Below are 22,928 nucleotides of genomic sequence, written 5' to 3' on the forward strand. Positions count from 1 at the left end.
AAACAACACACTGCTTTTAACTCAGGACATGCCAGGCTAACGCTATAGGAACAGAGGCCTTTGATACTTTGAAGGAGTTTTGGATCTTTTTTGGGTTGCTGATAATATTACTAACCGCTTTCTATTTTCCTCTGGTTCATTTTTGTTTGATGATGAAATTCTGCAACATTTTCTTACACCAGGATAACCAAGTCCAGGTCTGGAGAACTAATATTCTTTAACTTAAATAAATCCCCTCTCCATCACACCTGAACCAAATGACTGAATTGCCATTTGGTTCAGTAATGAATCTTTCCTTTGCTTCAGATGTGTTAGAGAAGGAATGCATCTAGACCAGGGGCGGGCAACTCCAGGCCTTGAGGGCCGGTCTCCATCTCCTCTTCAACACACCTGAGTGAAATAATGAGGTCATCAGCAGAACTCGGGAGAACCTGACTGCACTTAGGAGGTGCTTCAGCTGTTGGATTCAAGTGTGTTGAACCAGGGAGACGTCTAAGAGTTTCAGGACACCGGCCCTCCAGGACCAGGATTGCCCACCCCTGAGCTAGAGGTTGCAAGTCCTCAAGGACTGGACTTGGGCACCCCCGGCTTAGATATACATATAGGTCTAACTGACTGATGGGTGATGGAAACAACACAAGTTTAATTTAAATTGTGCAGTGGCACTAATGAGTAAAAATGCTCATGTCTTTCAGAGGTTCACATAACCTCTGTGCAGATGTAATAAACTTACATAAATAATTTCATTCCAGGTTCCCCCAGACTTTCGAACATTTGATACCCAGAGCAACCAGTTTCCTGTCGCAGCAGCAGCAAATGGTGGCAGTAAAACTACAGAGCTGTTCTTTGATGATAAGCCAATCACATCAGATCCCATACTCCCACCTGATCAGACTTTATACAAAACACACCGAACTGTTCCTCCTGTGCTGTCTGTGCATGAGAAAGCTTCAAGTTTAAAGTCCCATGTGTCCAGACAGAATCCAGACACATGGGACTTTATGCAAGTTCAGTCCAGTGAACATTTTTCACCCAAGTCAGATGAGTTTTTGGTACCAACTGATTATAAGACAAGATTTTCTAGTCAACAAGCCTTGGGAGTTTCTGAATGTGGCCAAGCATTCTCCGATGATTTGAGTCCAGTGTCTCCAGTGTTTAGTGGTCCCAGCTCAGCACAATTTGCCTCTCAAGATACCGTCAGCGAAGAGTCAGAAGTCACCAAAGACTTTACATTTTCTCTAGGCTTTAAGAGAGTCCTCTCTGAATTCGAGAGAACAGCATCAGAATTTGAACCAAACACTACAACCAACCGACAAAAGATATCAAGTGAGGTTGCAGAGTCTCCACATCCATCAGATTCAGAGCTGGAATTCTTTGACTGCCAACAAGACTTTTTTGAACCAGAAGATGTGATGCCAGAAGATGAGATAACTTATTTTTCTGAGCACTCTTCAATAAACCCAAGAAGTAGTTCAGATATGGGCCTACTGAAAGTCCACCCTGAGCACACCACTCAACGTTTTCTTCAAGTAGAACCTAAAAGGCAACTGTCTTCTGGCAGTGAAAGTCTTGGTGAATTTGCTTATGATTCAGATGTTTCACGGGAGTGTGCTGCAGAGGGTGGCTTTCCCATTTGTGAGCAGCTTCTATCTAGAGATCAAGCTGGGTATTACGATGATGATGACTTCCTGGGAATGGTAAGAGGATGAGCATGAGCACTGGTTTCTGACTTGCCTAGTTTCAGACAGATTGCTGTTGCACACATAATGTAGAAGAAAAAACCTAGATTGATTTTATGAAACTGATGTGCACAAGAGCATAAACTTAAAAGGCAAAGATGTTTCCGCTGTGAAGAAGTATTTGCAGTTGTTCACTTTGATGCACAGTTGAGATTAACAAGCTGCTCTGAAGAGTTCTACTACATACACCACTGTTTGCATCAATTGGTGTGTGCATGTTGTTTCCCCCCTTAGTGTAAAAATTAAAACACTGAACATTTCTATATTTCTTTCTCCCATTTGACATTTCAATTCATCCTCATGAGCAGTAGATAAGCTGGCTCTTATTGCTGCATGTTTGTTTTTGTTGAAGATTGTTGCTTTATTTTGCCTTCTCTTCATCTCATCACTTTTATGTACAGCATTTTGAATTTATTTCCCTTGCAAGAACAGAAGAGTGTGAGGTTAAGAGAAAAGCCTAAGCATGGGTTGCCTGTAGCAGTTTGTTGTAGTACACATGACATTCACCCATGCTGGTTGTGTGCTGTCTCCAGGAGATAGCAGAGGAGCTAGGAGCACTGTCCTCTGATAGCTCAGAGGAGGAGGTGCTGACCACCAGAGTGGTCCGACGCAGAATAATCATTCAGGTAACATAAAAGATGATGCAGCACCACAAAGAGGTGGAGTGGGTGGTCGGGTTTCACAGGTTCTTAAAGGTTTTATATAGTGAAACTGAACTTTCAAGATAAAACATTTATTGTAACAATAACTAGTACAACATCCCTCTTAAAAAAAGCTTCTGTCTTCTAAAATATAAAAATGTTTTCAGTGAGGGTAAGTTCACTGGAAACCATAAGCATACTCTCATGACTTTTCAGTTTAAAGAATGAACAGTTTTCCACTCACTAAAGACGTAATTAAATTGTAACGAGTGATGAGAGCTGATTACCAATAAAACCAAGGGTTAGTTTTATTATCCAATATCAAATAACTACTCAACTACTCAGCAGATAAACATTTTTTTTCACTGCCAAGAAAAAAAAATGAACACATGAATTATTTAAAGAAATATTAATGACCAGGAAATGAACCACCAAACTTGCTGTTTTAACTTTCATAGAAACTGCATGAGTCTGACAGCCTGGCCTGAACCCAGGCGGGACAAGATCATCTTAGATAGATTGCCGCCAATGGTATTCTGCAACTGATTTGTTTCTGCAGGCGGATATACTGCCAGACATTCCACCACAGACTGTGACTGAAGAGAAGTACACAGATGAACATGGCAACTTGGTAGTGAAGAAGGTAAGAAATACAAGACAATAACAGAGGCTCCAAACAGTACGGTGCTGACCCTCTCACCGTAATTGTCCATTTGCATTCATCATCACCAGATCACGCGGAAGGTGATTCGTAAATGTACGTCTCCGGATGGGTCAGAAACACAGGAAGTGAGCATTGAGGGCTCCCACCAGGAGATGGTGAAGATAGAGGAACGAGATGCTGTGTCCAGAGTGGCAAAGAGAACTGTGCTTCACAGCAAGGGAGACCAGAAAGAGGTGGGTCCCATTTTCCGGGCCTAGATCTACAGTTGAAATAGGATCCGAAAAGAGAGATGTAACTTCAATCCTGTATGTAGATCAGCAAAAAACCCTACAAGTTACAATGAAATACTGCTACTTCCGGTGGGCGCCGGAAGTAAGACCCATAATCGTTTCCCCAGTAAGCCTCCGAGGAATAAGGTGGTTAGATAATTTGTGGGTGGATCTGTATTTAGCAAATGTTCATTCTAACAAACGCAAAACACAAAGTTTAATCTGATTTAATTTCAGAAAAAACGTTTTATTTGGTGTATGTAATACAATATTTAGTTAAACTTGTTCACGGACACACTGTCTGCTATCAGAGAGCTGCTCACTACAGAGGATCGTAACCGAATCACACATTAACCTGCCACTGGACAAGAATCTGTAGCAAGACTTCAAACCTTCTCTTCACAGACACTTTCCATCCAATCCGACTGACTTTAAACTGAAGGATGTCCAATAATGTTAGTGTCAAACTCCAATCCTCAAGGTCCTGCAGTTTTTAGATGTGCCACAGGTACAAAACACTGGAATGAAATGGTTTAATGACCTCCTTCTTGTGTAGATCAGTTCTCCAGAGCCTTGCTAATGTCCTAATTATTCTATTCAGGTGGTGCAGCAGAGGCACATCTAAAAGATGCAGGGCAGAGGGCCTCCAGGACTGGAGTTTGACACCTGTGCTGTAGAAAGAAACCCTAAAAGAGCTGCAGTCAAAGGTGTTTCTACAAAGTTTTGACTCAGGGGGCCTCAAAAAGAAAAGCACAATGTTTCTTGGATTTTTACATAGGAAATTTACTGACAGTGAGGTTTCATTTTTGTTAAATAGTCAACCATTATGACTATAATGGTTAGCCAACCATGCATAATGGTCGCGTTGATTTATCATTGAAAATTCAGTGAAATAATGAACACATAGCACCAATTCACAACAAATATCATCAGAAGGTGTTAAAGTTTGTGGGTGTGGCTTGAAAAAATGCAAAAATCTTTTTGGGGTATGAACAGGATTGCACTGTTTTAAGGCTAAGTTCTACATGCACAGCTGTGTCTAGGCGTGGAAATAAAAAATTTCCACGCCACTGTGGATTAACCGGCCACCAGGGGCGCGATATATGGGGGAAAAGTGATGACAATTCTAGGGGCCCTGACCAACAGGGGGTCCTGTCAATTACAAAATTAATCATATTGTATTTTTGAAGATAGTTTTTAGCAGTAAAAATTTAATGTTACCCCTCCCAGACCAAAAAAGCACACATCTATATTTTCCCTGAACTCCCCTGGATCTGCATGAAATGGTTCGTTCCAGCTTGGGGCGCTTGACAGTGACGCTGTTCAGCTGCAGTTAGTGCAAGACAAGAACGACTGTACCAGTTACTATGCTGCTAAGAAAAGTTACAAAATCAGGTTTTCATGCAAAAAAGAGAGAGGGAGAGAGAAAAAAGACAAGAGTGTCAATTTATAATCCAGTTTTTCTCCAAGAGAGGTGAGACTGTGTAGACTGTGTGAGATTATCAACCATTTAGCATTGTTAGCTTAGCTACAGACTACTGTTTGCCTCCAATTCACTAGCATTTAAGGAGTTAAGGAAAAAAATTACCAACATATTCATATATTGAACTTTTCTCCTTGAACCTTTTACTACAATTAACAGATGAGTCAGTCAGCAGCAGCTCTAACCCACGTCCCTCCTGACTCATCCTCTCCTAAGTGAAATTAAAGCTGCAGTATGTAACTTTTATATAAATATTTTTTTCACATATTTTTTAAAACTGTCATTATGTTGTTTCTAGGGGCCCTGACCAACAGGGGGCCCTCCACAATTTATTTATAATAAATTCAGAATAAATAAATTTATTTATTCATTAATAAATAAACAAATGTAGTTATTTATTTATTAATAAATAATAAATGATTATTTATTTAGGTATTAATTAATAAATAAAGATTATTATTATTTACCCTAGTATGAGATAATCTCATACCATAGAGGTAATCTTTGAAAAATCTATTTCCTCTGCTTTCTCCTAGTGCTAGAAACAACCAGTCAGTGGCAGGAGAGGTTTAGTGCTGTCAATCACAATCTCATGTGGTGCTGCTCATCCTTCCTCCCCCTTGCTCTGTGCTATTCTGCAGCTAGCATAGTGTAAATGCTTAATATAGTTAGCATGATGGGAAGACCATTATGTAAAAACAGTGATGGCAGATAAACGATTTTCCTGTCACAATAAGTTGTTTCTCCATTATTAGCACATTTAGCAGTGAGTAAATGAGGATGATTGACAACGCTAAGACCCTCCTACTGGTTCTGATTGGTTGTTTTGGTCAACGGTGCATTACTTTACCTCCTTCCAGACAGGAGATGGAGGAGATTGATTGTTTTCACAGGTTATCTTTCTCATAACAAACTGCTGCAACAGCTTTAACAAATATGGAGAAAACATTTTTATTAAAGTTATGTACTGCAGCTTGAATAAAATGCGACTACATAGCATTTTTGAGAAGTCTGGATTTCTTCATGTATATTTTGCATGTTGCCTGTGGCTGTTGCTCGTTGGGAGACATTTCAGTATCTAAAACTAAGAAAAAATGTAAGCAACCTACTTGCAGACTGTATGCAGACTTAATTTTACTCTTGCATGTAAATTTCATGAGCAGTAAATATTGTACTATTGGACCAAAGAAAGCAAGCCTTTAAAATTGTCAGGTTTTTGATGGACCCATCAAAAGCCTCTCTGACCAGATAGACTGAAGATTTTGTAACAGTAGTTGCGTGACGGGGGCCCAATTTAATTTTGGTGTAAAATAAGTGTGCTTCAATACTAGTGCTCCATTTAAGACATCCGTGTAAAAGTCTGAAGGCTCTGCAGAGCCATCATTTGGAGAGAAAAGGTTGTTAATTTCCATCCCTGGCTGTGTCCCACAGACATTTGATCATGTTGAAATTCCTTGGTGTGTTTTTGTTCTGTCTCCAGCTGACCTTTTCTGAACCCCTGGCTCTGGGTGCCACCACAGTGTCAGAGTTTGAGGTGGAACCTGTTCAGGGTCGAAAAGTCAGCAAAGTTGTCAAGACAACCATGGTGAGGGGTGAGAGGATGGAGAAGCAGAGAGGAGACCCCTTGTTGTCTGCAGACCTCCCCTCAGCCCAGGAGGACTTTGAAAAGGTCAGCGTGTTCAAATGGAAAAGTTGAGATTCTGATCTGCTTGTTTTCTTATCTGTGCAAGGTGTGATGTTTTTCAGTTACCTTTTTGCTGAGCAGAAGTTTCTCTACCTGATGTGTCTCCTCTCCCTCACTCTTCCCCTCCAGGCATTGAGTTATGCTGGAGGTTTTGGCAAAGTGCTGCTGCCTCATGTGGTAGAGAAGGAGATGGTACAGGAGGACGGTTCTGTGGTTAAAAGGTTGGGCTCTGAGCAATACTGTGAAGACAAGCTGTTAGTCACAGGCATGGTGTGACTTCCCCTTCTTACCTTCAGTGCTTAAACTTTGCTTAATAAATGCAAAAAGTAAAGTTTTGGCTCTTGATCTTACCATTTGTTCCAGTTTTGAACTAACTGATAGCTCAAGATACAAATTCTGTGAAAAACTAAACTCACATTCTAAAGGTTTTGCTGTAAATCTGCTGTTCTGTCAGAACTGGAGCTCAAATGTGTCCGATTTTGAAGAGAGCCGGAAAACCATAATATTTAAATGTGGCAAGTGTGGTGAGAACTTGGTCTACTTGTTCAAGACAAATAATGGCAAATAATTCTGCTCCTCAAAGAAGGAAAGCAGGGTTTGTTCCAAGCTTGGTTAGATCTGAGTGGAGAACTTTCCAAAGGAGCACTTTGCCGTCAGAGCCTTAAGATTGTTTGAAGCACCTTGTTGGTACATTTTCTTTGAGATCCAGAAGACACTTGATGTTATGGGGTTGTTGTGGTTGACGCGTATCTTCAGTGTTTCAAGCAGGACTGGAATGGCAGACAGGATTGATGGTCACAATTTGTAATAATCCCGAAGGAAAATAAATGTAATTCAAACTATTAAAGATTCATCAAGATGTTTTTATAGATGTTGATGACTATTGCAAGGATCAGTAGGGTACCCGAAGAATCTTCAGAGGTTCCAGCCTTATTTATCTGATGCTGCTACATTAACCCAACAGATGGTGGCAGAAGAGAATGAACTCTTCTGCAATCATTGAAATCCTTCAATCATTGAATCATTGAAATCCTTCAATGATTGCAGAAGCTTCCTCAAAAAGTCCAATCTGCTCTGTCTCTTTCTACACCCTGTTGGACTCCATCAAAGCTGACTCAACAATTCTCTTCTGGTTTTCATAGACGGGATCTTAAGATGCAAGTTGTGGAGAAAAATTTAGGAAATTTATCTCATGTAATTCATGGCTCAATACATAATCTTTGTGGTTGAAGTTGGGTTTTATGGTTGGCTTTGGGGCAAAGGTTGGGTTCATCATTCGATGAATTCAGTCAATCAATCCATCTGTATTGATCACAAAGGGAAATGAACCAGAAAAATGTCTGCAGCCAGAATCATCTTGATTTCAGCATGAAAATCAGCAATGCTCTCCATTCAAAATAATATAGTAATGGTTTATTGTCTTTTTATCTATATTAGAAACATAAAATAGAGGAAAAACTGCTTTGGAATATATAATCAGTTAATTCACACATAGCAGGAATTAACTGTTCAATTTGTCATTTTAGAAAATGTGTATTTTCTAAAATGACAATTTTAGAAAATTAAGTGTAAGTCCTTGTCAGCAGTATTTTCTGTACTCCAGCCCACCTTTCGTCTCCATGGTAACCAATGAGAGGTAATGTGCAGTATGTCCAGTGCGGTAATGAGAGGTCATTACTGCAGAGGTCATTTTTAAGACTTCCACTCGGCTAAAGCGGAGTTGAGATGTCAAGCTAATGTTTGACATCTTGTGTTGAAGTTTTAGTTAATTACTTAAAAATTCTTTAAGCATTTAGACATTTACTGTGGTTTGCAAAAGTATTCACACCCCTTAAACTTTTTAAATTTTTTGTCTAGCCAAGGCCAAAACTTGTTTAGTTGGCTCTAGTGGCCTTTCTTTCAAAGTAGTTTGACAGGAAAGAGGGTCATGAGAGGGAGAAGACATGCGGCAAATGTAGCCAGGCTGGGAATCGAACCTGTGACCACTGGCATGAGAACCAAGGCCTGAATATGTGGGTTGTGCTTTGCGCCACCAGAGCTTCCAACTGCCACTTGGTGTAGCATTAACTTATGATAAGTAGTGTTGGTTAGTGGAGCTAATGTTTAGGATTAGCTGCAGCAGTCAAGATTAGTACTGGATGAAATGATGGCAACTGGTTGACGCCATCATGCCTCTGGACATGTGAAACACTTTGAGGTCTTCAGGACTTGAAGCTTTATGCCATTTTGTACACAACTAACGTTTTAGTTTGTGGTGTCCCCACATGATGTACGGCAGCAGATTAATCAAGTGAACTTTTTAGTTTTGTTGGAAATCAGATTTCTGGAAACCAAAAATTTTGTACCAACCTCAAATTGTAGAATCAAGATTGTTGGGAATCTTGATTCCCAACAATCTTGGGAACCAAACACAGATCTGATCTCCATCCATCTTCTATACACCCTTGTCCCTCAGTGAGGTCAGGAGGGTTGCTGCTGCCTCTCCAGCTAACGTTCCAGGTGAGAGGCGGGGTCACCTGGACAGGTCGCCAGTCTGTCACAGGGCAACACAGAGACACACAACCATGCACACACACACTCACACCTAGGGACAATTTGGAGAGGACAATTAACCTGACAGTCATGTTTTTGGACTGTGGGAGGAAACCGGAGAACCCGGAGAAAACCCACCATGCACAGGGAGAACATGGAGACTCCATGCAGAAAGACCCCAGGCTGGGAATTGAACCCAGAACCTTCTTGCTGCAAGGCTACAGCTCTACCAACTGCGCCACTGTGCAGCCCCAGATCTGATCTGTGTTTGGTTTATGTAATTATTAATAATTGTAATCAATAACTTCTTGTCAATTAAATTCTTAACGAAATTAAATATTCTTTAGTTTGACTTTATAACTCCAGAGTTCCTGGAATCATAAGTTACAAACTCATTCTTTCACAAAGGAATGAATTCAGATCACTGACACACTGATTTCTTATCAAGTCTGAGGATTTATTAATATAATAGCACAACTTTGCAGCAAATAACCAATTTCTTTGACTGGCATGCAATTAAAAGATTAAAGAGGAAACTTTGGTCTACTGTTGTGCTGCATTTGTGGTTCTGCAAAATTGATTTCAATTTTTTTAGGGATCTTTTAAGTTATTTTCCAGTATTCCATGTCATTTTGCCATAGTTTATTCATTAATCTGAATTGATTCCTATTTTATTGGCACAACACAATCAGCTCAAGCAAACATACAAAAGCTTGCTTGAGCTTTTGTATGTTTTTACAAAAGCCTTATTTTAAACGCCTAATGGAAAAATGGAAAAGTCTCATTTTGAGTCGATTGTCAATCAGGCTAAATGTCCCAAAAGGCAAAAATTGATGGAACAAAAAAAAAATGGAGAGGCCGCTGTTCTGTGGTTCTCCAGGGAACAGTGTGAAGGTTTTGAAATAAATGTTGGTAGAGTTAGAAGAAGATTCAGAGCTTTTGTGTCTCAGCTGCAGGTCGACTCTCATCTGATCAGCCCAGAGTTTTCTGACAGAATGTCTTCAGCACAAGAAAAGCTTAGGACTTGGTTCTGATCCGTTTTTGAATAAAATTGGATCAGAACAGTTGTTGTTCATTTAGTTCCACTCAGTTGTGGTAAAAAAATATTCCCAATTCCATTTCTGCTTACTGAATCGGGAAATAACATGCCGTTCCACGTTTCCCTCCAGGTCTGACCTGATCCGACTGTCTCACTCCTCATGTTTGCTTCCACCTGCAGAAGCCTGATGTTTAAGTCACGCACCCAGAAGAGGACCGTGGTGCGGGATGCCCAGGGGAAGCATGTCCACCTGGAGCGTCTGGACGACACCCCAGACGCTCTGCAGCCCGATGCCCTGCAGCAGCACTTGCGCCACCTGCTCCAAAGGTACTGTGAGGACGACCAGGAGGAGGAAGACGAGGAAGAGGAAGAGGAGCAGGAGAGCCATGACTGAGCAGCTACTTCCACTGAACCCTTACTACATCTTCAACTGAAACGTTTGGTGACGTTCTTCCTCAGAACCAGATGTTCTCATCTCCAAATGTTGGTTTGTAAATTTCAGAACAGGATTTGTCCTTTAACGATATTTTTTTTTCCATTTGCTCTAATTTTGACCAAAGAAAGCACCTCTCAACGTTTTAGATCTTTTATTTCAGTGTTGAGCTGCTCTGACGTGTTGGAGGTACAACTCACCAACAGGCACCTCATTCATGGGCCTCTTCAAGAACTCTTGTAAAGATTTATACATAAAGAAGATGAAAGGAATCTAGATGTGGCTGGACAGAAAATCAACTAATTGTTAAAGCATTTAATACAGCATGAAAACCTGCTGTACATGTCCTGATATATCTGGAGAAATGACTCATAAAATTACTGTTCCATGGATGGTGATGGTGTGTTTCAGAACCAAACCTCATGATCATAGCTTTTATCTTCATCACGCATCAACAACCCTTATTTCAGTTTAACTTCACATTGTAGAGTCTCGTCTGGCATGTGACTGTAAATAGTGTGTTTATTGAGAAAGTAGTGATGAGGCACCTGGTGCACCTGGAGCACCTGGTGCACCTGGAGCACCTGGAGCACCTGGAGCACCTGGTGCACCTGGTGCACCTCTCCCCTCCCCTAGGTTCTACGTTCTATTACTGAGAACTTAGTGCTGAGAACTGTTGCATGTTCTCAGCACTTAAAACTTAAATGTTTGATTTCCAAACTTTTAACAGAGAAAAATCTAAGTCAGATTTCTCTGAAGACAAGTTTATGAAGAAACTGCTGAATGGAATTGGCTTTGAAAAAGACTTGTTGAAGGGTTGAAGGATTACTGATCAATCATTGCTACATGTGCAGTAGAACAATGTTTTATAAGCCTGGCCTTTGCAGTTCCACTTGATTCTTATTTCCCTTCGGTGCTCATTTTCATTTCTCCAACCAGCAGAAATAGTGACAGTTTTAGAATTGTAGTTTCAGCAAATGGCAGCGGAGGAAGAGAAGGAAGCCGTTCAGTGACCAGCTTTCAAATATTAAATCAACATTAACAGCTGTATTGTTCAGATCTTCACTGTGGAGGATGGTTGATAAGATTCTTAGACTAGAACTGACACACACGTCACAGGCAAACATTAGCAGTTGGGTAAAATGTAAAAGTTCAACACAGTCCAGGAAGCAATCGTACAAGTGGCTGTTTTCAGGATAGCAATTCATCAACATGAGTTTGCTTAGAAAGACAAATTAACAAAAGCAAATAGTTAAGAAAACAGATTTCAACTTCAAGGTTCTGGTGTTCCTCTCAGTTTCTGCAAACTCAAGCATTTTTAAAAATACCATATTTAAGAATTTTTGGGAAGGAATTAACTCGTAGATTTTAAATTCCTTCCATCTTGGAGGCTGTGATGCCAATGAGCTGCAGGTGATCTTTGTTGACGTTCTCCTGAGTCAGCAGAAGCGTCAAAGGGCCAGGATGTAACCTCAGTCACCTCCAGCAGTTTACAGAAGGTCAAATATAATCACGAGATTTATCACAACAACATTGGAATTCTTTAAAACTAGCTTTATTGTTTTTGTCTTCTGATCAACGTCGGCTTCTTTATCTGCTGTGTGTTTGGCGCCCCCCTCTGCCTGGGAGGCACCCTGCGACAAAATGTATGTTATACATCGGCTTTGTGTTGAAGTGGACAGCAGAGCAGACTCAGGTTTGAATCAGGTTCTCTGAAGCTCAGACGTCACTATAGTGATTATAAAATGTGATCCATTTCACTGAACATCTGCTTTTCTATATAAAATAGTTACAAGTCTGACTGATCAGCTGAGTCTCTTTTTTCAATCTATAATCACGCTACATGTAGGTAGAAGCAGAGGGACTAAATAGTTAGTTTGATACTAAATAGATTTAATTTGGACTGAAGAACAGTTTTCCTTTTACTTGGTCTTCTTTACATCAGCTTTATTTATTTGATTGTCCTGAAACAGCCGTTGTGACCTGAGGTTATGACCTGTTGTTGCCCCTGTTCACTCAGAAACCAGCTGATGTCCAGCTGATGCTCTTTCCACACTCCTGCACGTCATCACAAATCTTTCCTTTCTTATTTATTCCCATCATTTTTAGACCTGCCGCGCCTCAAGCTGACGTTTGGATGTGTGTTTGAAAAAGTTCAAAAGCTGAATGTAAATACTGAAAATTGACATGGTGTGTTTTTCGTTCTCTGGTTATTTGGTTTTGTTGACCAGACTGATTAGGTGCAGTTTTCACTTCGTTTTACTTTTTACTTTGCCACTGATGGAATCGCAGAACAAAACTTGGTGTCCAAAGCAGTCAATGAATTTGATAGAAGCATCTTGTTTCCATGGTGATCTCAATATATCCATATTAACTATCTATGCGGGCATGTATGACTGAATTATTCTTAAAATAAATGCACCTGAAACGTCAGCTGCAGTGTGTAAGTGGCAAAACAATAAACTGTACGTGTGCTCAACAGGAAGTGATGTCATTATTTTTGGTCATTATAGAAAGAAATTTACTTCTTTACATTTTATCCACTCTTATGACAGAAAAGTACTAGAAAGGTCTGAATTATATTTTGTTTCTAATTGAGGAGCATTAAACTTAATTGACATATTTCCATTTTGTAAGACTGGAAGCCTGACCTGCCAATTCCAATTTTGGCAAATACAAGGGTGTGTGTGTGTGTGTGTGTGTGCGTGTGTGTGTGTGTGTTTTAATCCTGAAAGTCAATACAGAAAAAAAACAAAACAAAGAAAAAAATCAAACAGTTTTTTGACTTAATATTTAACTCCAAGCCAAATAACTAGCTGAAAGGTTGAGCCATTTTATTTGTATTTATTTGCATATTAGTTCAGTAGTCACTTTGAAACCAAGTATTTAGCTTCATTAAAGCTCAGAGCTAAATATCTAAGTAAATATGAACATGGTGAAAATATGACTGAAAAATAAACTAGTTTCCACTCTTATGACTACAATAACCCAAATTATTGTAGTTAACTTTTGACTGTGACTTTACACTATTGCTGGGTGTCAGATGACGTAGAATCAACGTCAAATGGAGGCCAATAAGTAAATGGGCCTGTTTAATTCTGTTGATCCAGCATCTAAATGTTCAGTCTGAAACATTAACTCAGCATGAATTTGGGTTTACAGAAGCTAAATAAATTGTTTACCAGGAGATTCAAGCATAACATGTTGTTGCATCATTATGTAGACTAATTTCTTAAAAAAGCACAACTCACCAGGCAGAAATGGTTGACCCAACCTGGAGCTAGAATGTTATTCTCCAGGCTCATCATGTCTGCAGCTCCAGATCGTCTCGACACCTAAAGCCTAAATCCTTAAGAGAAGTCTTTTTACCTAGATGGATATGATATTTAGGATCATATCCTAAATACACGCATATTTTTTCACAATCTGTGCCAGCCGATTTAGAGTATTATTGTGATCCATTTTGCTCTGTTTTGAATTGAAGAAATCCTCTTTGGGATCTCCATGTGAATTTCACATGTCATCCAAGGCTAAATATTTAACTCTAAGCCAAATAACTGGCTCACAGGTTGAGCCCACATTTGAAAGTGGATCATAGTTAGTTATGATCCGCATAACTATCTGAAACCCAGCAATAACTGCAGGTGGGTTTGAATAGTAAATATTCAAACCCACCTTACTTAAATTGATTAAAAAATGCATATTTCATCTAAATGACATTTTATTTGATAGGCTTGGCCCACCAGTATATTGTAGAAAGTGTAATGTGATTATGCCAAATAAGTTGTATAGACAAAAAAAAAACCTTCCAAAAATGAAGAAAATGATCAAAGGCCCTGAACACCTCACATTTTGAGCCCATTTCCTTTTAATCCCATGGCATCACCGCAATGACAAGAATTAAGCATAATGAGAGCACTGGTGATGATGATACTCATTAAATGAATAACTAAATGATGAATGAAGACCTTAACCAAAAGTTGTGCTGAGGAACGTTGGCAAACAGTGGGAAGTTATGGTAAAGGAGGGAATCACAAAAACTGAAGCCTAAAAGAGGAACAAGCATCAATATCACAACATAAAATGTAACAAATTTGAACAGAGAACATTTTCATCATTGTATGAGAATATCCAAGACTAGAAATTCCATGTCCGCTTACATTCTCACAGAACTTTCCTTTTAAACAAAATCCTAGCAAACCAGAGAGCTGAATGGATTTTTACTTTAAGGATGTAAAAAAATGAAAAATGAAAAAAAATGCATTAATCACTGAAACTTATTCATCAAAACAAAACAAAGCAAACATGATAGATGGCAGTACTGAAAAGATACATGAGCAAGGAGGTACAGTGTGTGACATTTTGGTCATTGTCCCTCAGCGTTTTATAATATATGAATACATGGAATGCTAAAAAAAATGATAAAGTTTCACATCTTAACAGCCTATAAATGACCAGGCACTCCTGTTAAAACATACAGATCTAAAAGGGGTGAAACCGAAGCTCAGGTAATAAACACACTACTGATAGAAACAGCACACATTCTCACTACAAAATCATAAATCCCTTGATTAACTTCTGTTGACTTTTTAACATGAGTGCAGCAGCAGCTACCATATGTAAACAACACACTGAGCATTAGCAAAGGATAGCAAGGATTGGCTTTGGGATGCTGTGTCCACATGGTGGGTGGGGTTTGGTCAGCTGTCTTGCTGGAGGCTGTTTGTGGTCCAAGAGTGTCAACTCAACTGCAACACAGGTCACATGACCGTTAGATAAAACATGGTTTCACTTGATTCGTCACCATATGGTTGTGCTTTGGGGTTGATCGTACTTGGTGGGGACGGTGAGTGACCCGGAGCGATGGAAGTGGATGTTCTGCCACTTGCTATCACGGCGGTGCCAGATGCGGGTCTCCTCGGACTGCATGGTACGCGGCATGCCGTTGCTGTCGATGTACTGTGTGAGGCGGATGTAGGCAATGCAGGCCGCCTCGTCCCCGATCAGGTGGACGTGGGGGTTCAGCAGGATGGTGTGGATGGGCAGTTTCCCCTTAGACAGAGCTACAGAGAACAAAAGTAAACCAACCGGGAAACCTGAGAATACCGATGAACATACAGGCGATCTTCTTAATTTTTGAGCAGTGATGTGATAAAATGGAGATCTGACATTGGATAAAATGCAGGTAGACTTTTCATCAGAAAATTTGAAAATGCAAACATGAACATCCAGTCTTCAACCCGACGCTGAGCTCCGAGTAACAAAGGGTACAGAAGCTGCACCCAGAAGCAGTTTCTGAAATACTCAGAAACTGCTGATTTACTGAGATTTTCACGCACAACCATAGTTCTGTGGGCGCAAATACCTTGTTGATGCCAGAGGTCAGAGGAGAATGGCCAGACTGGTTCGAGCTGATAGAACGACAACACTACAGAAGCTACTGTATCACAGATGGCAGCTAATTCTGTGAAATTCAGTCCAGTTCAGACTGTAAACTGGTTTACATACCGGACCACTGGGTTTACATGAACCTGGTCAGCTGACCATGGTCAGCTGACCAGGTTCAGCTAGTTTGCCTTCACTTTTACCACTTGAATAAGTTGGGCAGGCCATGAAATTAGCATATCACAATAAAGTTCATTTTCCAGAGCAGGAGTTTTATACCTATATTACCATGAATGTGCCACAGCCGTGATCATACAGAAATATTTGTCTTGTGTCATCAGCATGCACGGAAAAAGATGTTGTAATACTCAGAGCAAAGGAAACAATATAACTATTGAATAATTTAAAGTGCATCAATACTTTTTATATGAAATGTTATGCAAACACACATTAGCAGCATATACACTCACTGGTCACTTTATTAGGTACACCTGTCCAACTGCTCTTTACTTGTTGATGCCAGAGGTCAGAGGGCCAGACTGGTTCGAGCTGATAGAACAACAGTAACTCAAGTTGCCACTCGTTACAACCGAGAAGAGCATCTGTGAATGCACAATATGTGTGTCCGGCCACTCCTGTCAGCTAACAGGAAACTGAGGCTACAATTCACACAGGCTCACCAAACTTGGACAATAGAATATTGGAAAAACGTTGCCTGGTCTGATGAGTCTCGATTTCTGTTGCAACATTCGGATGGTAGGGTCAGAATTTGGCGTCATCATCATGAAAGCATGGATGCATCATGCCTTGTATCAACGGTTCAGGTTGGTGGTGGTGTGATGCTGTGGGGGACATTTTCCTGGCACACTTTGGGTCCATTAGTACCAATTGACTGATGGACCCAAAGTGTCAACGCCACCTGAGTATTGTTGCTGACCATGTCCATCCCTTTATTACCACAGTGCTCTGATCTTCTGATGGCTACTTCCAGCAGGATAACGTGCTATGATATGAAGCGTGAGTCGTCTCAGACTGGTTTCATGAACACGACAATAAGTTCACTGAACTCAAATGGCCTCCACAATCACCAGATGTGGTGGAACAGATGCTTTTCATCATGGACGTGCAGCTGACAAATCTGCAGCTGCACATCCATATTGATATGATAGCATCATGCTATCATATCAATATGGACCAGAGTCTGAGGAATGTTTTCAGAACCTTGTTGAATCTATGCCACGAAGGATTAACTTGAGGCAGTTCTGAAGGGGGTCCTACTAGCAAGGTGTACCTAATAACGTGGCCGGTGATTGTAGCCCGAGGAAAAACTTGACTTGTGAAAGATTTTTGAGGTATTCTTTGGATACCTGAAAAATCTGTTTTTTACTGGATGTCCATGTCTGACCAGCTTTTCATTTCACAGCTACATCAATTTATCTCATCTTCTGCACACTTACTTTCATAAAAGCTCAATCTACTAGAGCTGAGAGGTGTTTCTCAACCTTTATCAGCCCAGCGCCCCCCCAGCCTTTATCCAGGTCCCTCACCGCCCCCACCAAAGAATTTGTAGGCTACTTTGCACTGACTATTATTTTATTATTAATATTACTATCACTATTGTAGATGTTTAGATTTTGATGCTTGTTTCTGTTTTTATCATCAAAAATAATTTCCCAGAGAACAAAAAGTCATGGGAATAGAAATTATTTTCACAGGCGTCTATGAAAAATGCAACAAACATTCAAGTTAAAATCTGTAGGCCTAACAGCAGCCAATCAGTGGAAACAATATTCTTATTCTTTGCCATTTTCTAGTTGTTAAATATTATTGATTGTCTATTGATTATAGATTAATAGTTTTACTGGACAGAAATTACAAAGAAAAAATCTGGTTCTTAATCAAATCCTAATTGAAGAAATAAATATATCAAATCTAATTAAAACATAAATAAGTGAGTTCTTTACTGTTATGGTCTGTAAAATATATTTATTCTCAGTACTAGATGTGGTCTCAACAAACCCATGACACTTCAACAATATTATTTTACCTTTTATCTGGAAATAGTGTCTGTTTATTCTTGCCATACAGTCCTCTGTATTAATTATTGCTCAAAAGGTCTTGCCATACCAGTTTATTCCTCTATATTTACTTTAGTTTCTTAGTTTATTTTTGCATTTTGTTCTTCATTTCCATTTAGTTTCATTTGATTAGTATTATCCTCTCTTGTTATGTCCACTTTAGTTTCTTTCCTGTTGCTAAATTTGTTTTATCATTTATTGACCATCAGTAATCTTCACTCATCACCTGCTGCGGCGCCTAATCGTCATGTGTTTCACATCATGTGTTGATTTTTCAATGTTCAGCGTCGGATTCTCTGTTTTTATGTCATAATTCACATCTAGTTTGTCGCTCCCTGTTTCAGGGTTTTGCACAATGTGCGCGTGTTTTTTTTTTAAAGCCCCTAAGGTGCAGGGCGGTCGGGAAGCGTATCGATGGGGAAAAGGCAGACTGACATCAACCTTTTAAAACAACGGAAACAATTCCTGCATTCTGATTATTGAAATTTAAAAGTGCTGTGTTGTTCWATCACCCCGTTTCATACCGGACCACTTACAGCTCCGTGTTAACGCTATAAAATGAACGCTCTCTATCGTGGTATCACCATGGAGGGATTTCTTTATTTAAATGGGTTCATTTTTCAGAGGGATACAAAGTCAGGATATCGTGCTTTTAGCTACCGGTAGCTAAAAGCTGGTAGCTAACCCTAACCCTAACCCTAAGCTTCTTGGTGGCGCTGCACCAAGAAGCTAACAAACACTGAATAGAAGAAGAGCTGCCATCGATACAGTTGCAGCCAAGCATGATTTAATGTTACACAAGACAGTTTTACCAAGTTGCTCAAAGTCTAAACTGGTATTGTTGTGGATTTAAGGTGTAAAGTTTACCTTCGACCAAACGCCCCCCAAAGGTATCCCAGCGCCCCCCTTTTGCAAAAATGTCCACGAGCGCCCCCTGCTGTCCTCTGAACGCCCCCTGGGGGGCGGTACCGCCCACGTTGAGAACCGCTATACTAGAGGTTTCTGGATACAGCAACTACAATGGATCATTGTTTATTTGCTGCTCAATAGTCATGGATTCACCTATTTTTATAGAGCATGGAGCTGAAATACAATGACAAAATGCTACGTGGCATGCGATTGGCTGTTGTTTGCAAAGCATTCAATCCATTTATTGATTGTAACTCCAAAGAGCCGCTAATGTAGATAGACTGTTTCCATTATGTCTATCAATGTATGATAAGGTATATTTGTTGTTTGAACTATTAAAATAGGCAGTCATAGAGGGGGTCTCAAATATTTCCAGATTTTAGCTATTTGCAGACAGTTGTGCCCAACAACTGGCTGTAAATACCAGGGGCCTGCTGTATTACCAACCCAAACAATAAAATAAATATAGAAAAATAGAAGCTAGAATGCAGAGTCATTTATTTTGAACAGACAAAACAGAAAAATATAGGAAATAATCATGCCAACTGACATGCCAATTTGTTTGAAAAGGAGCAGGCATTTAAAGGAATTTATGATTTCCTTTAAATGCAGGAAATTTCCTGATTTCCTGCATTTAAATTTCCCAATACCAGAAAACCAGAAAAATAAGAAAACTTATATGAGAAAAAAGAGTATATTACCAACCAAGTGTGTGTGTATTGTTGAATTGGCTTTCCAACAAGAAACCTTGAACTTTGATCCCAGAATTTCCAGAAAATCTTTACCGTTTTCAAAATAGAAGCGGTGGAACTCTGTGCCTTCGACCAGGTTTCCCAAAGCCTCAGGTTCAAAAGATGTGAGACCAGGGTCACAAATCTTCCTGAAACAGACAATCACATTAGAGTTGCCTGAAGAGAGAAACACATGTAGAGATGTATGAAGCTAGCTGAACTCACGTGTAGGCCTCAAAGTCTCCGTTGTTGATGGCCTCAATCAGCTGCTCTGTCACTTTGATGATCTCCTGCTTACGGGCTGCAAAAGACACACCCAAAAAAGTTACTGTTTGTTGTAAACTGTGAACTGAAACACAAGTTGGAATTTTGATCTTTATGAGAGCACCGATGATGATCATGTTCAGGAAGGGAAGCTCACAGTTTGAGGCATGGCTCACACACAGTCACATGGAGAAGAATGAATTAGAGGCTGGTTGGAGGTGAAGGTGATAGAACTCAATGCAACATCAACATTACCTTTCATGCTAAAGAGGTAAGCTAGGAGACAATGAATGCAAATAGTAAGTAGTGCATCCTTCACACAGAAACCTTTTGTACCTTGGACAGCTTCAGTGTTGTTTCCAGCTAACTGAACACTGACACCCTGCTGACCGGTTACATGTCCAAGAATGGTCACCAAGACCAGGATACCACCTACTGATGACTGACACATACTTCTTCTGAGAAGGTCCAAAAACAAGCCGCTCTGCTGTCAAAGAACAGAAAAATAAGGCAGGGGAAGCATCCTGCATCCAACACCACCTAGTTCTGATTGACCATTTGTGACACTGCTGAAATACCGTCCGTCCCCTCATGGACTTCACTTTGCAAATAAAGACACTACAGATAAGGTTGCTGATGCACATCCAGCTAAAAAAAACAAAACAAACAAAAAAAACCAGCTCATTACAAAACTCAAACCTTTAACTTTTAGACAGATGAAGACATTATGAGTTGTGGGAAGAAGAGCCGTTTCCCAGTGAAAAAGAGTAGGCAATATGAAGAGAGTGGGCAATATGAAAGTATGTAACTTTTATAAAAGCCCTCTTGTCCTGCAGGGACACAACCGACGGGATTCACCCTGGATATATTCATGATAACAGGATTTCTGCTGTTTTGAGTTTACGGATTCCTGGATTATCGACAAATTTTTGACGGACTTGGCCGAACAAGCGAACACTCAGACTGTTGGTGGACAGAGACGAAAGTTGGATGCGAGTCTTGCTGAGACTCACAGCCCAGCTGAGGAATCTAAAACTCACTAACGAGTTGGAATCGATCTTGGAGAAGTTGCTAGTTTTGGTTCAGTGGAACGACCAAACTAATTTGGATAATTGGGAACTGTGATCAGCAACAGCAGATCTTTAATGTGTTGTGGTGCTAAACCGTTCAGTGATTTATAAACTAACAATATTTTGAAGTTTAGTTTCTGAGCCACAGGGAGGATTTTGGAACTGGGTGGTGTGTTATATCTTCCTGGTTTTAGTGAGAACTTGAGCAGCAGCGTTCTGGATCAGCTGCTGCTGGAGAATTGATTTTTTTAAGCAGACATGTGAAGATACTGTTGCAGTAATCAATGCGACTAAAGATAAAATGCATGGATGAGTTTAGATCTTGCTGAGTCATCAGTCCTATGATCCTGGATATGTTCTTCAGGTGATAGAACGTCAACTTTGTATCTGTCCAATCTGATGAGAAGTCACTTATTGAAAGTACTTTGTCAGTACTGTGGTAACTATGGAAACCAGACTGAATGATGATGAAACACTGTTTTTTCAATAATTTTGCTGATGAATGGAATGTTGGAGTTTGGCCAGTAAATCTGCAGGAGTGATTTGTCCAGATAGTTTTTTTTAGCAGTGGTTTGATAACTGATGTTTTTAAAGCCTGAAGGAAAACACCTGATGAGAGGAATGAGTTACTATTTGAATCAGATCAGAGGCAACGACAGGCAGGACGTTCTTAAGGAAAGTTGTGGAGCTTAATTGATTTAGAACGTCTTCTAAACGTTTATAGTTAAGTAGTTGAAAATGAGTCATTTTTTTGTATTTGTTGTTTGGGCATAGATTTGATTTTTTTTTGGTGTGGATGTTTAAATTAACCTTCTATTTTTTTTTTACATTTTCTTTGTAAAGAAGAAAATTCTTTACAAAGAAGTTGGCAATTTCATTGCAGGCTGTGATCAGAGATCAGGTCGTAAATAAGTGAATGTTTCTGTTTATGATTTCCGCAAAGAACGTTTCCCTTTCATGTTTTAAGTTATAGCTATTGCAGTCTTTCTTTGTAGATTTCATAATTAATGTGAAGTTGACTTTTACACCATTTACATTTGGCCCTACAACAAATGTTTGTTTCAGATCTAACTATTTGCACATATCACAAAAGTGAGTACACCCCTCACATTCCTGCAGCTTTTCATGAGGCAACACTGACAAAATGACATTTTGGCACAATGAAAAGTTGTCTGTGTGCAGACTGCTTTTCATTGTGCTTTTCAACCCTAACCCTAAACTGCCAGCAACAAAAGTGAGTACACCCTAAGTGAATGTTCCTTGAGAATCAATATTTTGCGTGGCCACCATTATTGACCTAAACTACCCTAACTCTCTTGGGCATGGAGGAGTTCACCAGAGCTTCACAGGTTGCCATTGAAATGCTTTTCCACTCCTCCATGATGACATCACGGAGGTGGTGGGTGTTCAAGACTTTGCGCTCCTCCACCTTCCGCTTCAGGATGCTCCAAACATGTTCTGGAGACATGCTGGTTCTGGAGACATGCTTGGCCAGTCCATCACCTTCACCCTCAGCCTCTTCAATATAAAGCAGTGGTCATCTTAGAGGTGTGTTTGGGGTCATTATCATGCAGGAACGCTGCCCTGCGACCCAGTTTCCAGAGGGAGGGGATCAGGCTCTGCTTCTGTATTTCATGGTACAGATTGGAGTTCATGACATGTAACTAACCAACACCTGCTGCACTCATGCAGCCCCAGACCATGGCATTCCCACCACCATGCTTGACTGTAGGCATCACATAYGTATCTTTGTACTCCTCACCTGATTGCAGCCACACATGCTGGAGACCATCTGAACCATCTCTTGCTCTCGATGAAGGCGGACGCTTTTTCCCTCTGCTCCCTTCCTGCTCCATGCCTGCTCTGCTTGCTCTGTTTTTTCCTGACCTTTCTATATTTTTGGAGCCTTTCTTTGCACATCATCCAAATCTACAAATTATGAATCTGGTCAACCAGTCTCTCAATGCAATTGATCAAATTTCGATGAGAAGTCTGGGCACAGGAGAG

General features: G+C 40.1%; 2 protein-coding genes across 39 annotated transcripts in view; one reads left to right on the forward strand and one right to left on the reverse strand.

Moving 5' to 3' along the window:
• Positions 1-12,965, forward strand: part of ank2b (ankyrin 2b, neuronal) — a 206,942-nt gene extending 193,977 nt beyond the window's left edge. For 20 of the 26 annotated variants that reach the window (XM_008434860.2, XM_008434861.2, XM_008434877.2 and 17 more), the window contains 6 exons: positions 2,273-2,365; positions 2,940-3,023; positions 3,113-3,277; positions 6,277-6,465; positions 6,610-6,701; positions 10,232-12,963. In XM_008434860.2, coding sequence (XP_008433082.1) covers positions 2,273-2,365; positions 2,940-3,023; positions 3,113-3,277; positions 6,277-6,465; positions 6,610-6,701; positions 10,232-10,445 — 837 coding nt within the window. In that variant the 3' untranslated portion in view covers positions 10,446-12,963. Of the gene's footprint in view, positions 1-2,272; positions 2,366-2,939; positions 3,024-3,112; positions 3,278-6,276; positions 6,466-6,609; positions 6,702-10,231 lie in introns of all 26 variants that reach the window. The other 6 variants (XM_008434870.2, XM_008434873.2, XM_008434863.2 and 3 more) reach the window with 2 other exon arrangements.
• Positions 12,966-13,303: 338 nt separating this feature from the next.
• The window catches only part of LOC103480087 (calcium/calmodulin-dependent protein kinase type II delta 1 chain), a 108,831-nt gene continuing 99,206 nt past the window's right edge, over positions 13,304-22,928 (reverse strand). For 7 of the 13 annotated variants that reach the window (XM_008434849.2, XM_017310418.1, XM_008434852.2 and 4 more), the window contains 5 exons: positions 20,107-20,127; positions 19,813-19,888; positions 19,642-19,736; positions 15,319-15,547; positions 13,304-15,232 (listed from right to left, as the gene is read on the reverse strand). In XM_008434849.2, coding sequence (XP_008433071.1) covers positions 15,229-15,232; positions 15,319-15,547; positions 19,642-19,736; positions 19,813-19,888; positions 20,107-20,127 — 425 coding nt within the window. In that variant the 3' untranslated portion in view covers positions 13,304-15,228. The remainder of the gene's footprint in view (positions 15,233-15,318; positions 15,548-19,641; positions 19,737-19,812; positions 19,889-20,106; positions 20,128-22,928) is intronic. The other 6 variants (XM_017310420.1, XM_008434857.2, XM_008434854.2 and 3 more) reach the window with 1 other exon arrangement.

Source organism: Poecilia reticulata, linkage group LG18, assembly GCF_000633615.1.
Source record: "Poecilia reticulata strain Guanapo linkage group LG18, Guppy_female_1.0+MT, whole genome shotgun sequence".
Lineage (NCBI taxonomy): Eukaryota > Metazoa > Chordata > Actinopteri > Cyprinodontiformes > Poeciliidae > Poecilia > Poecilia reticulata.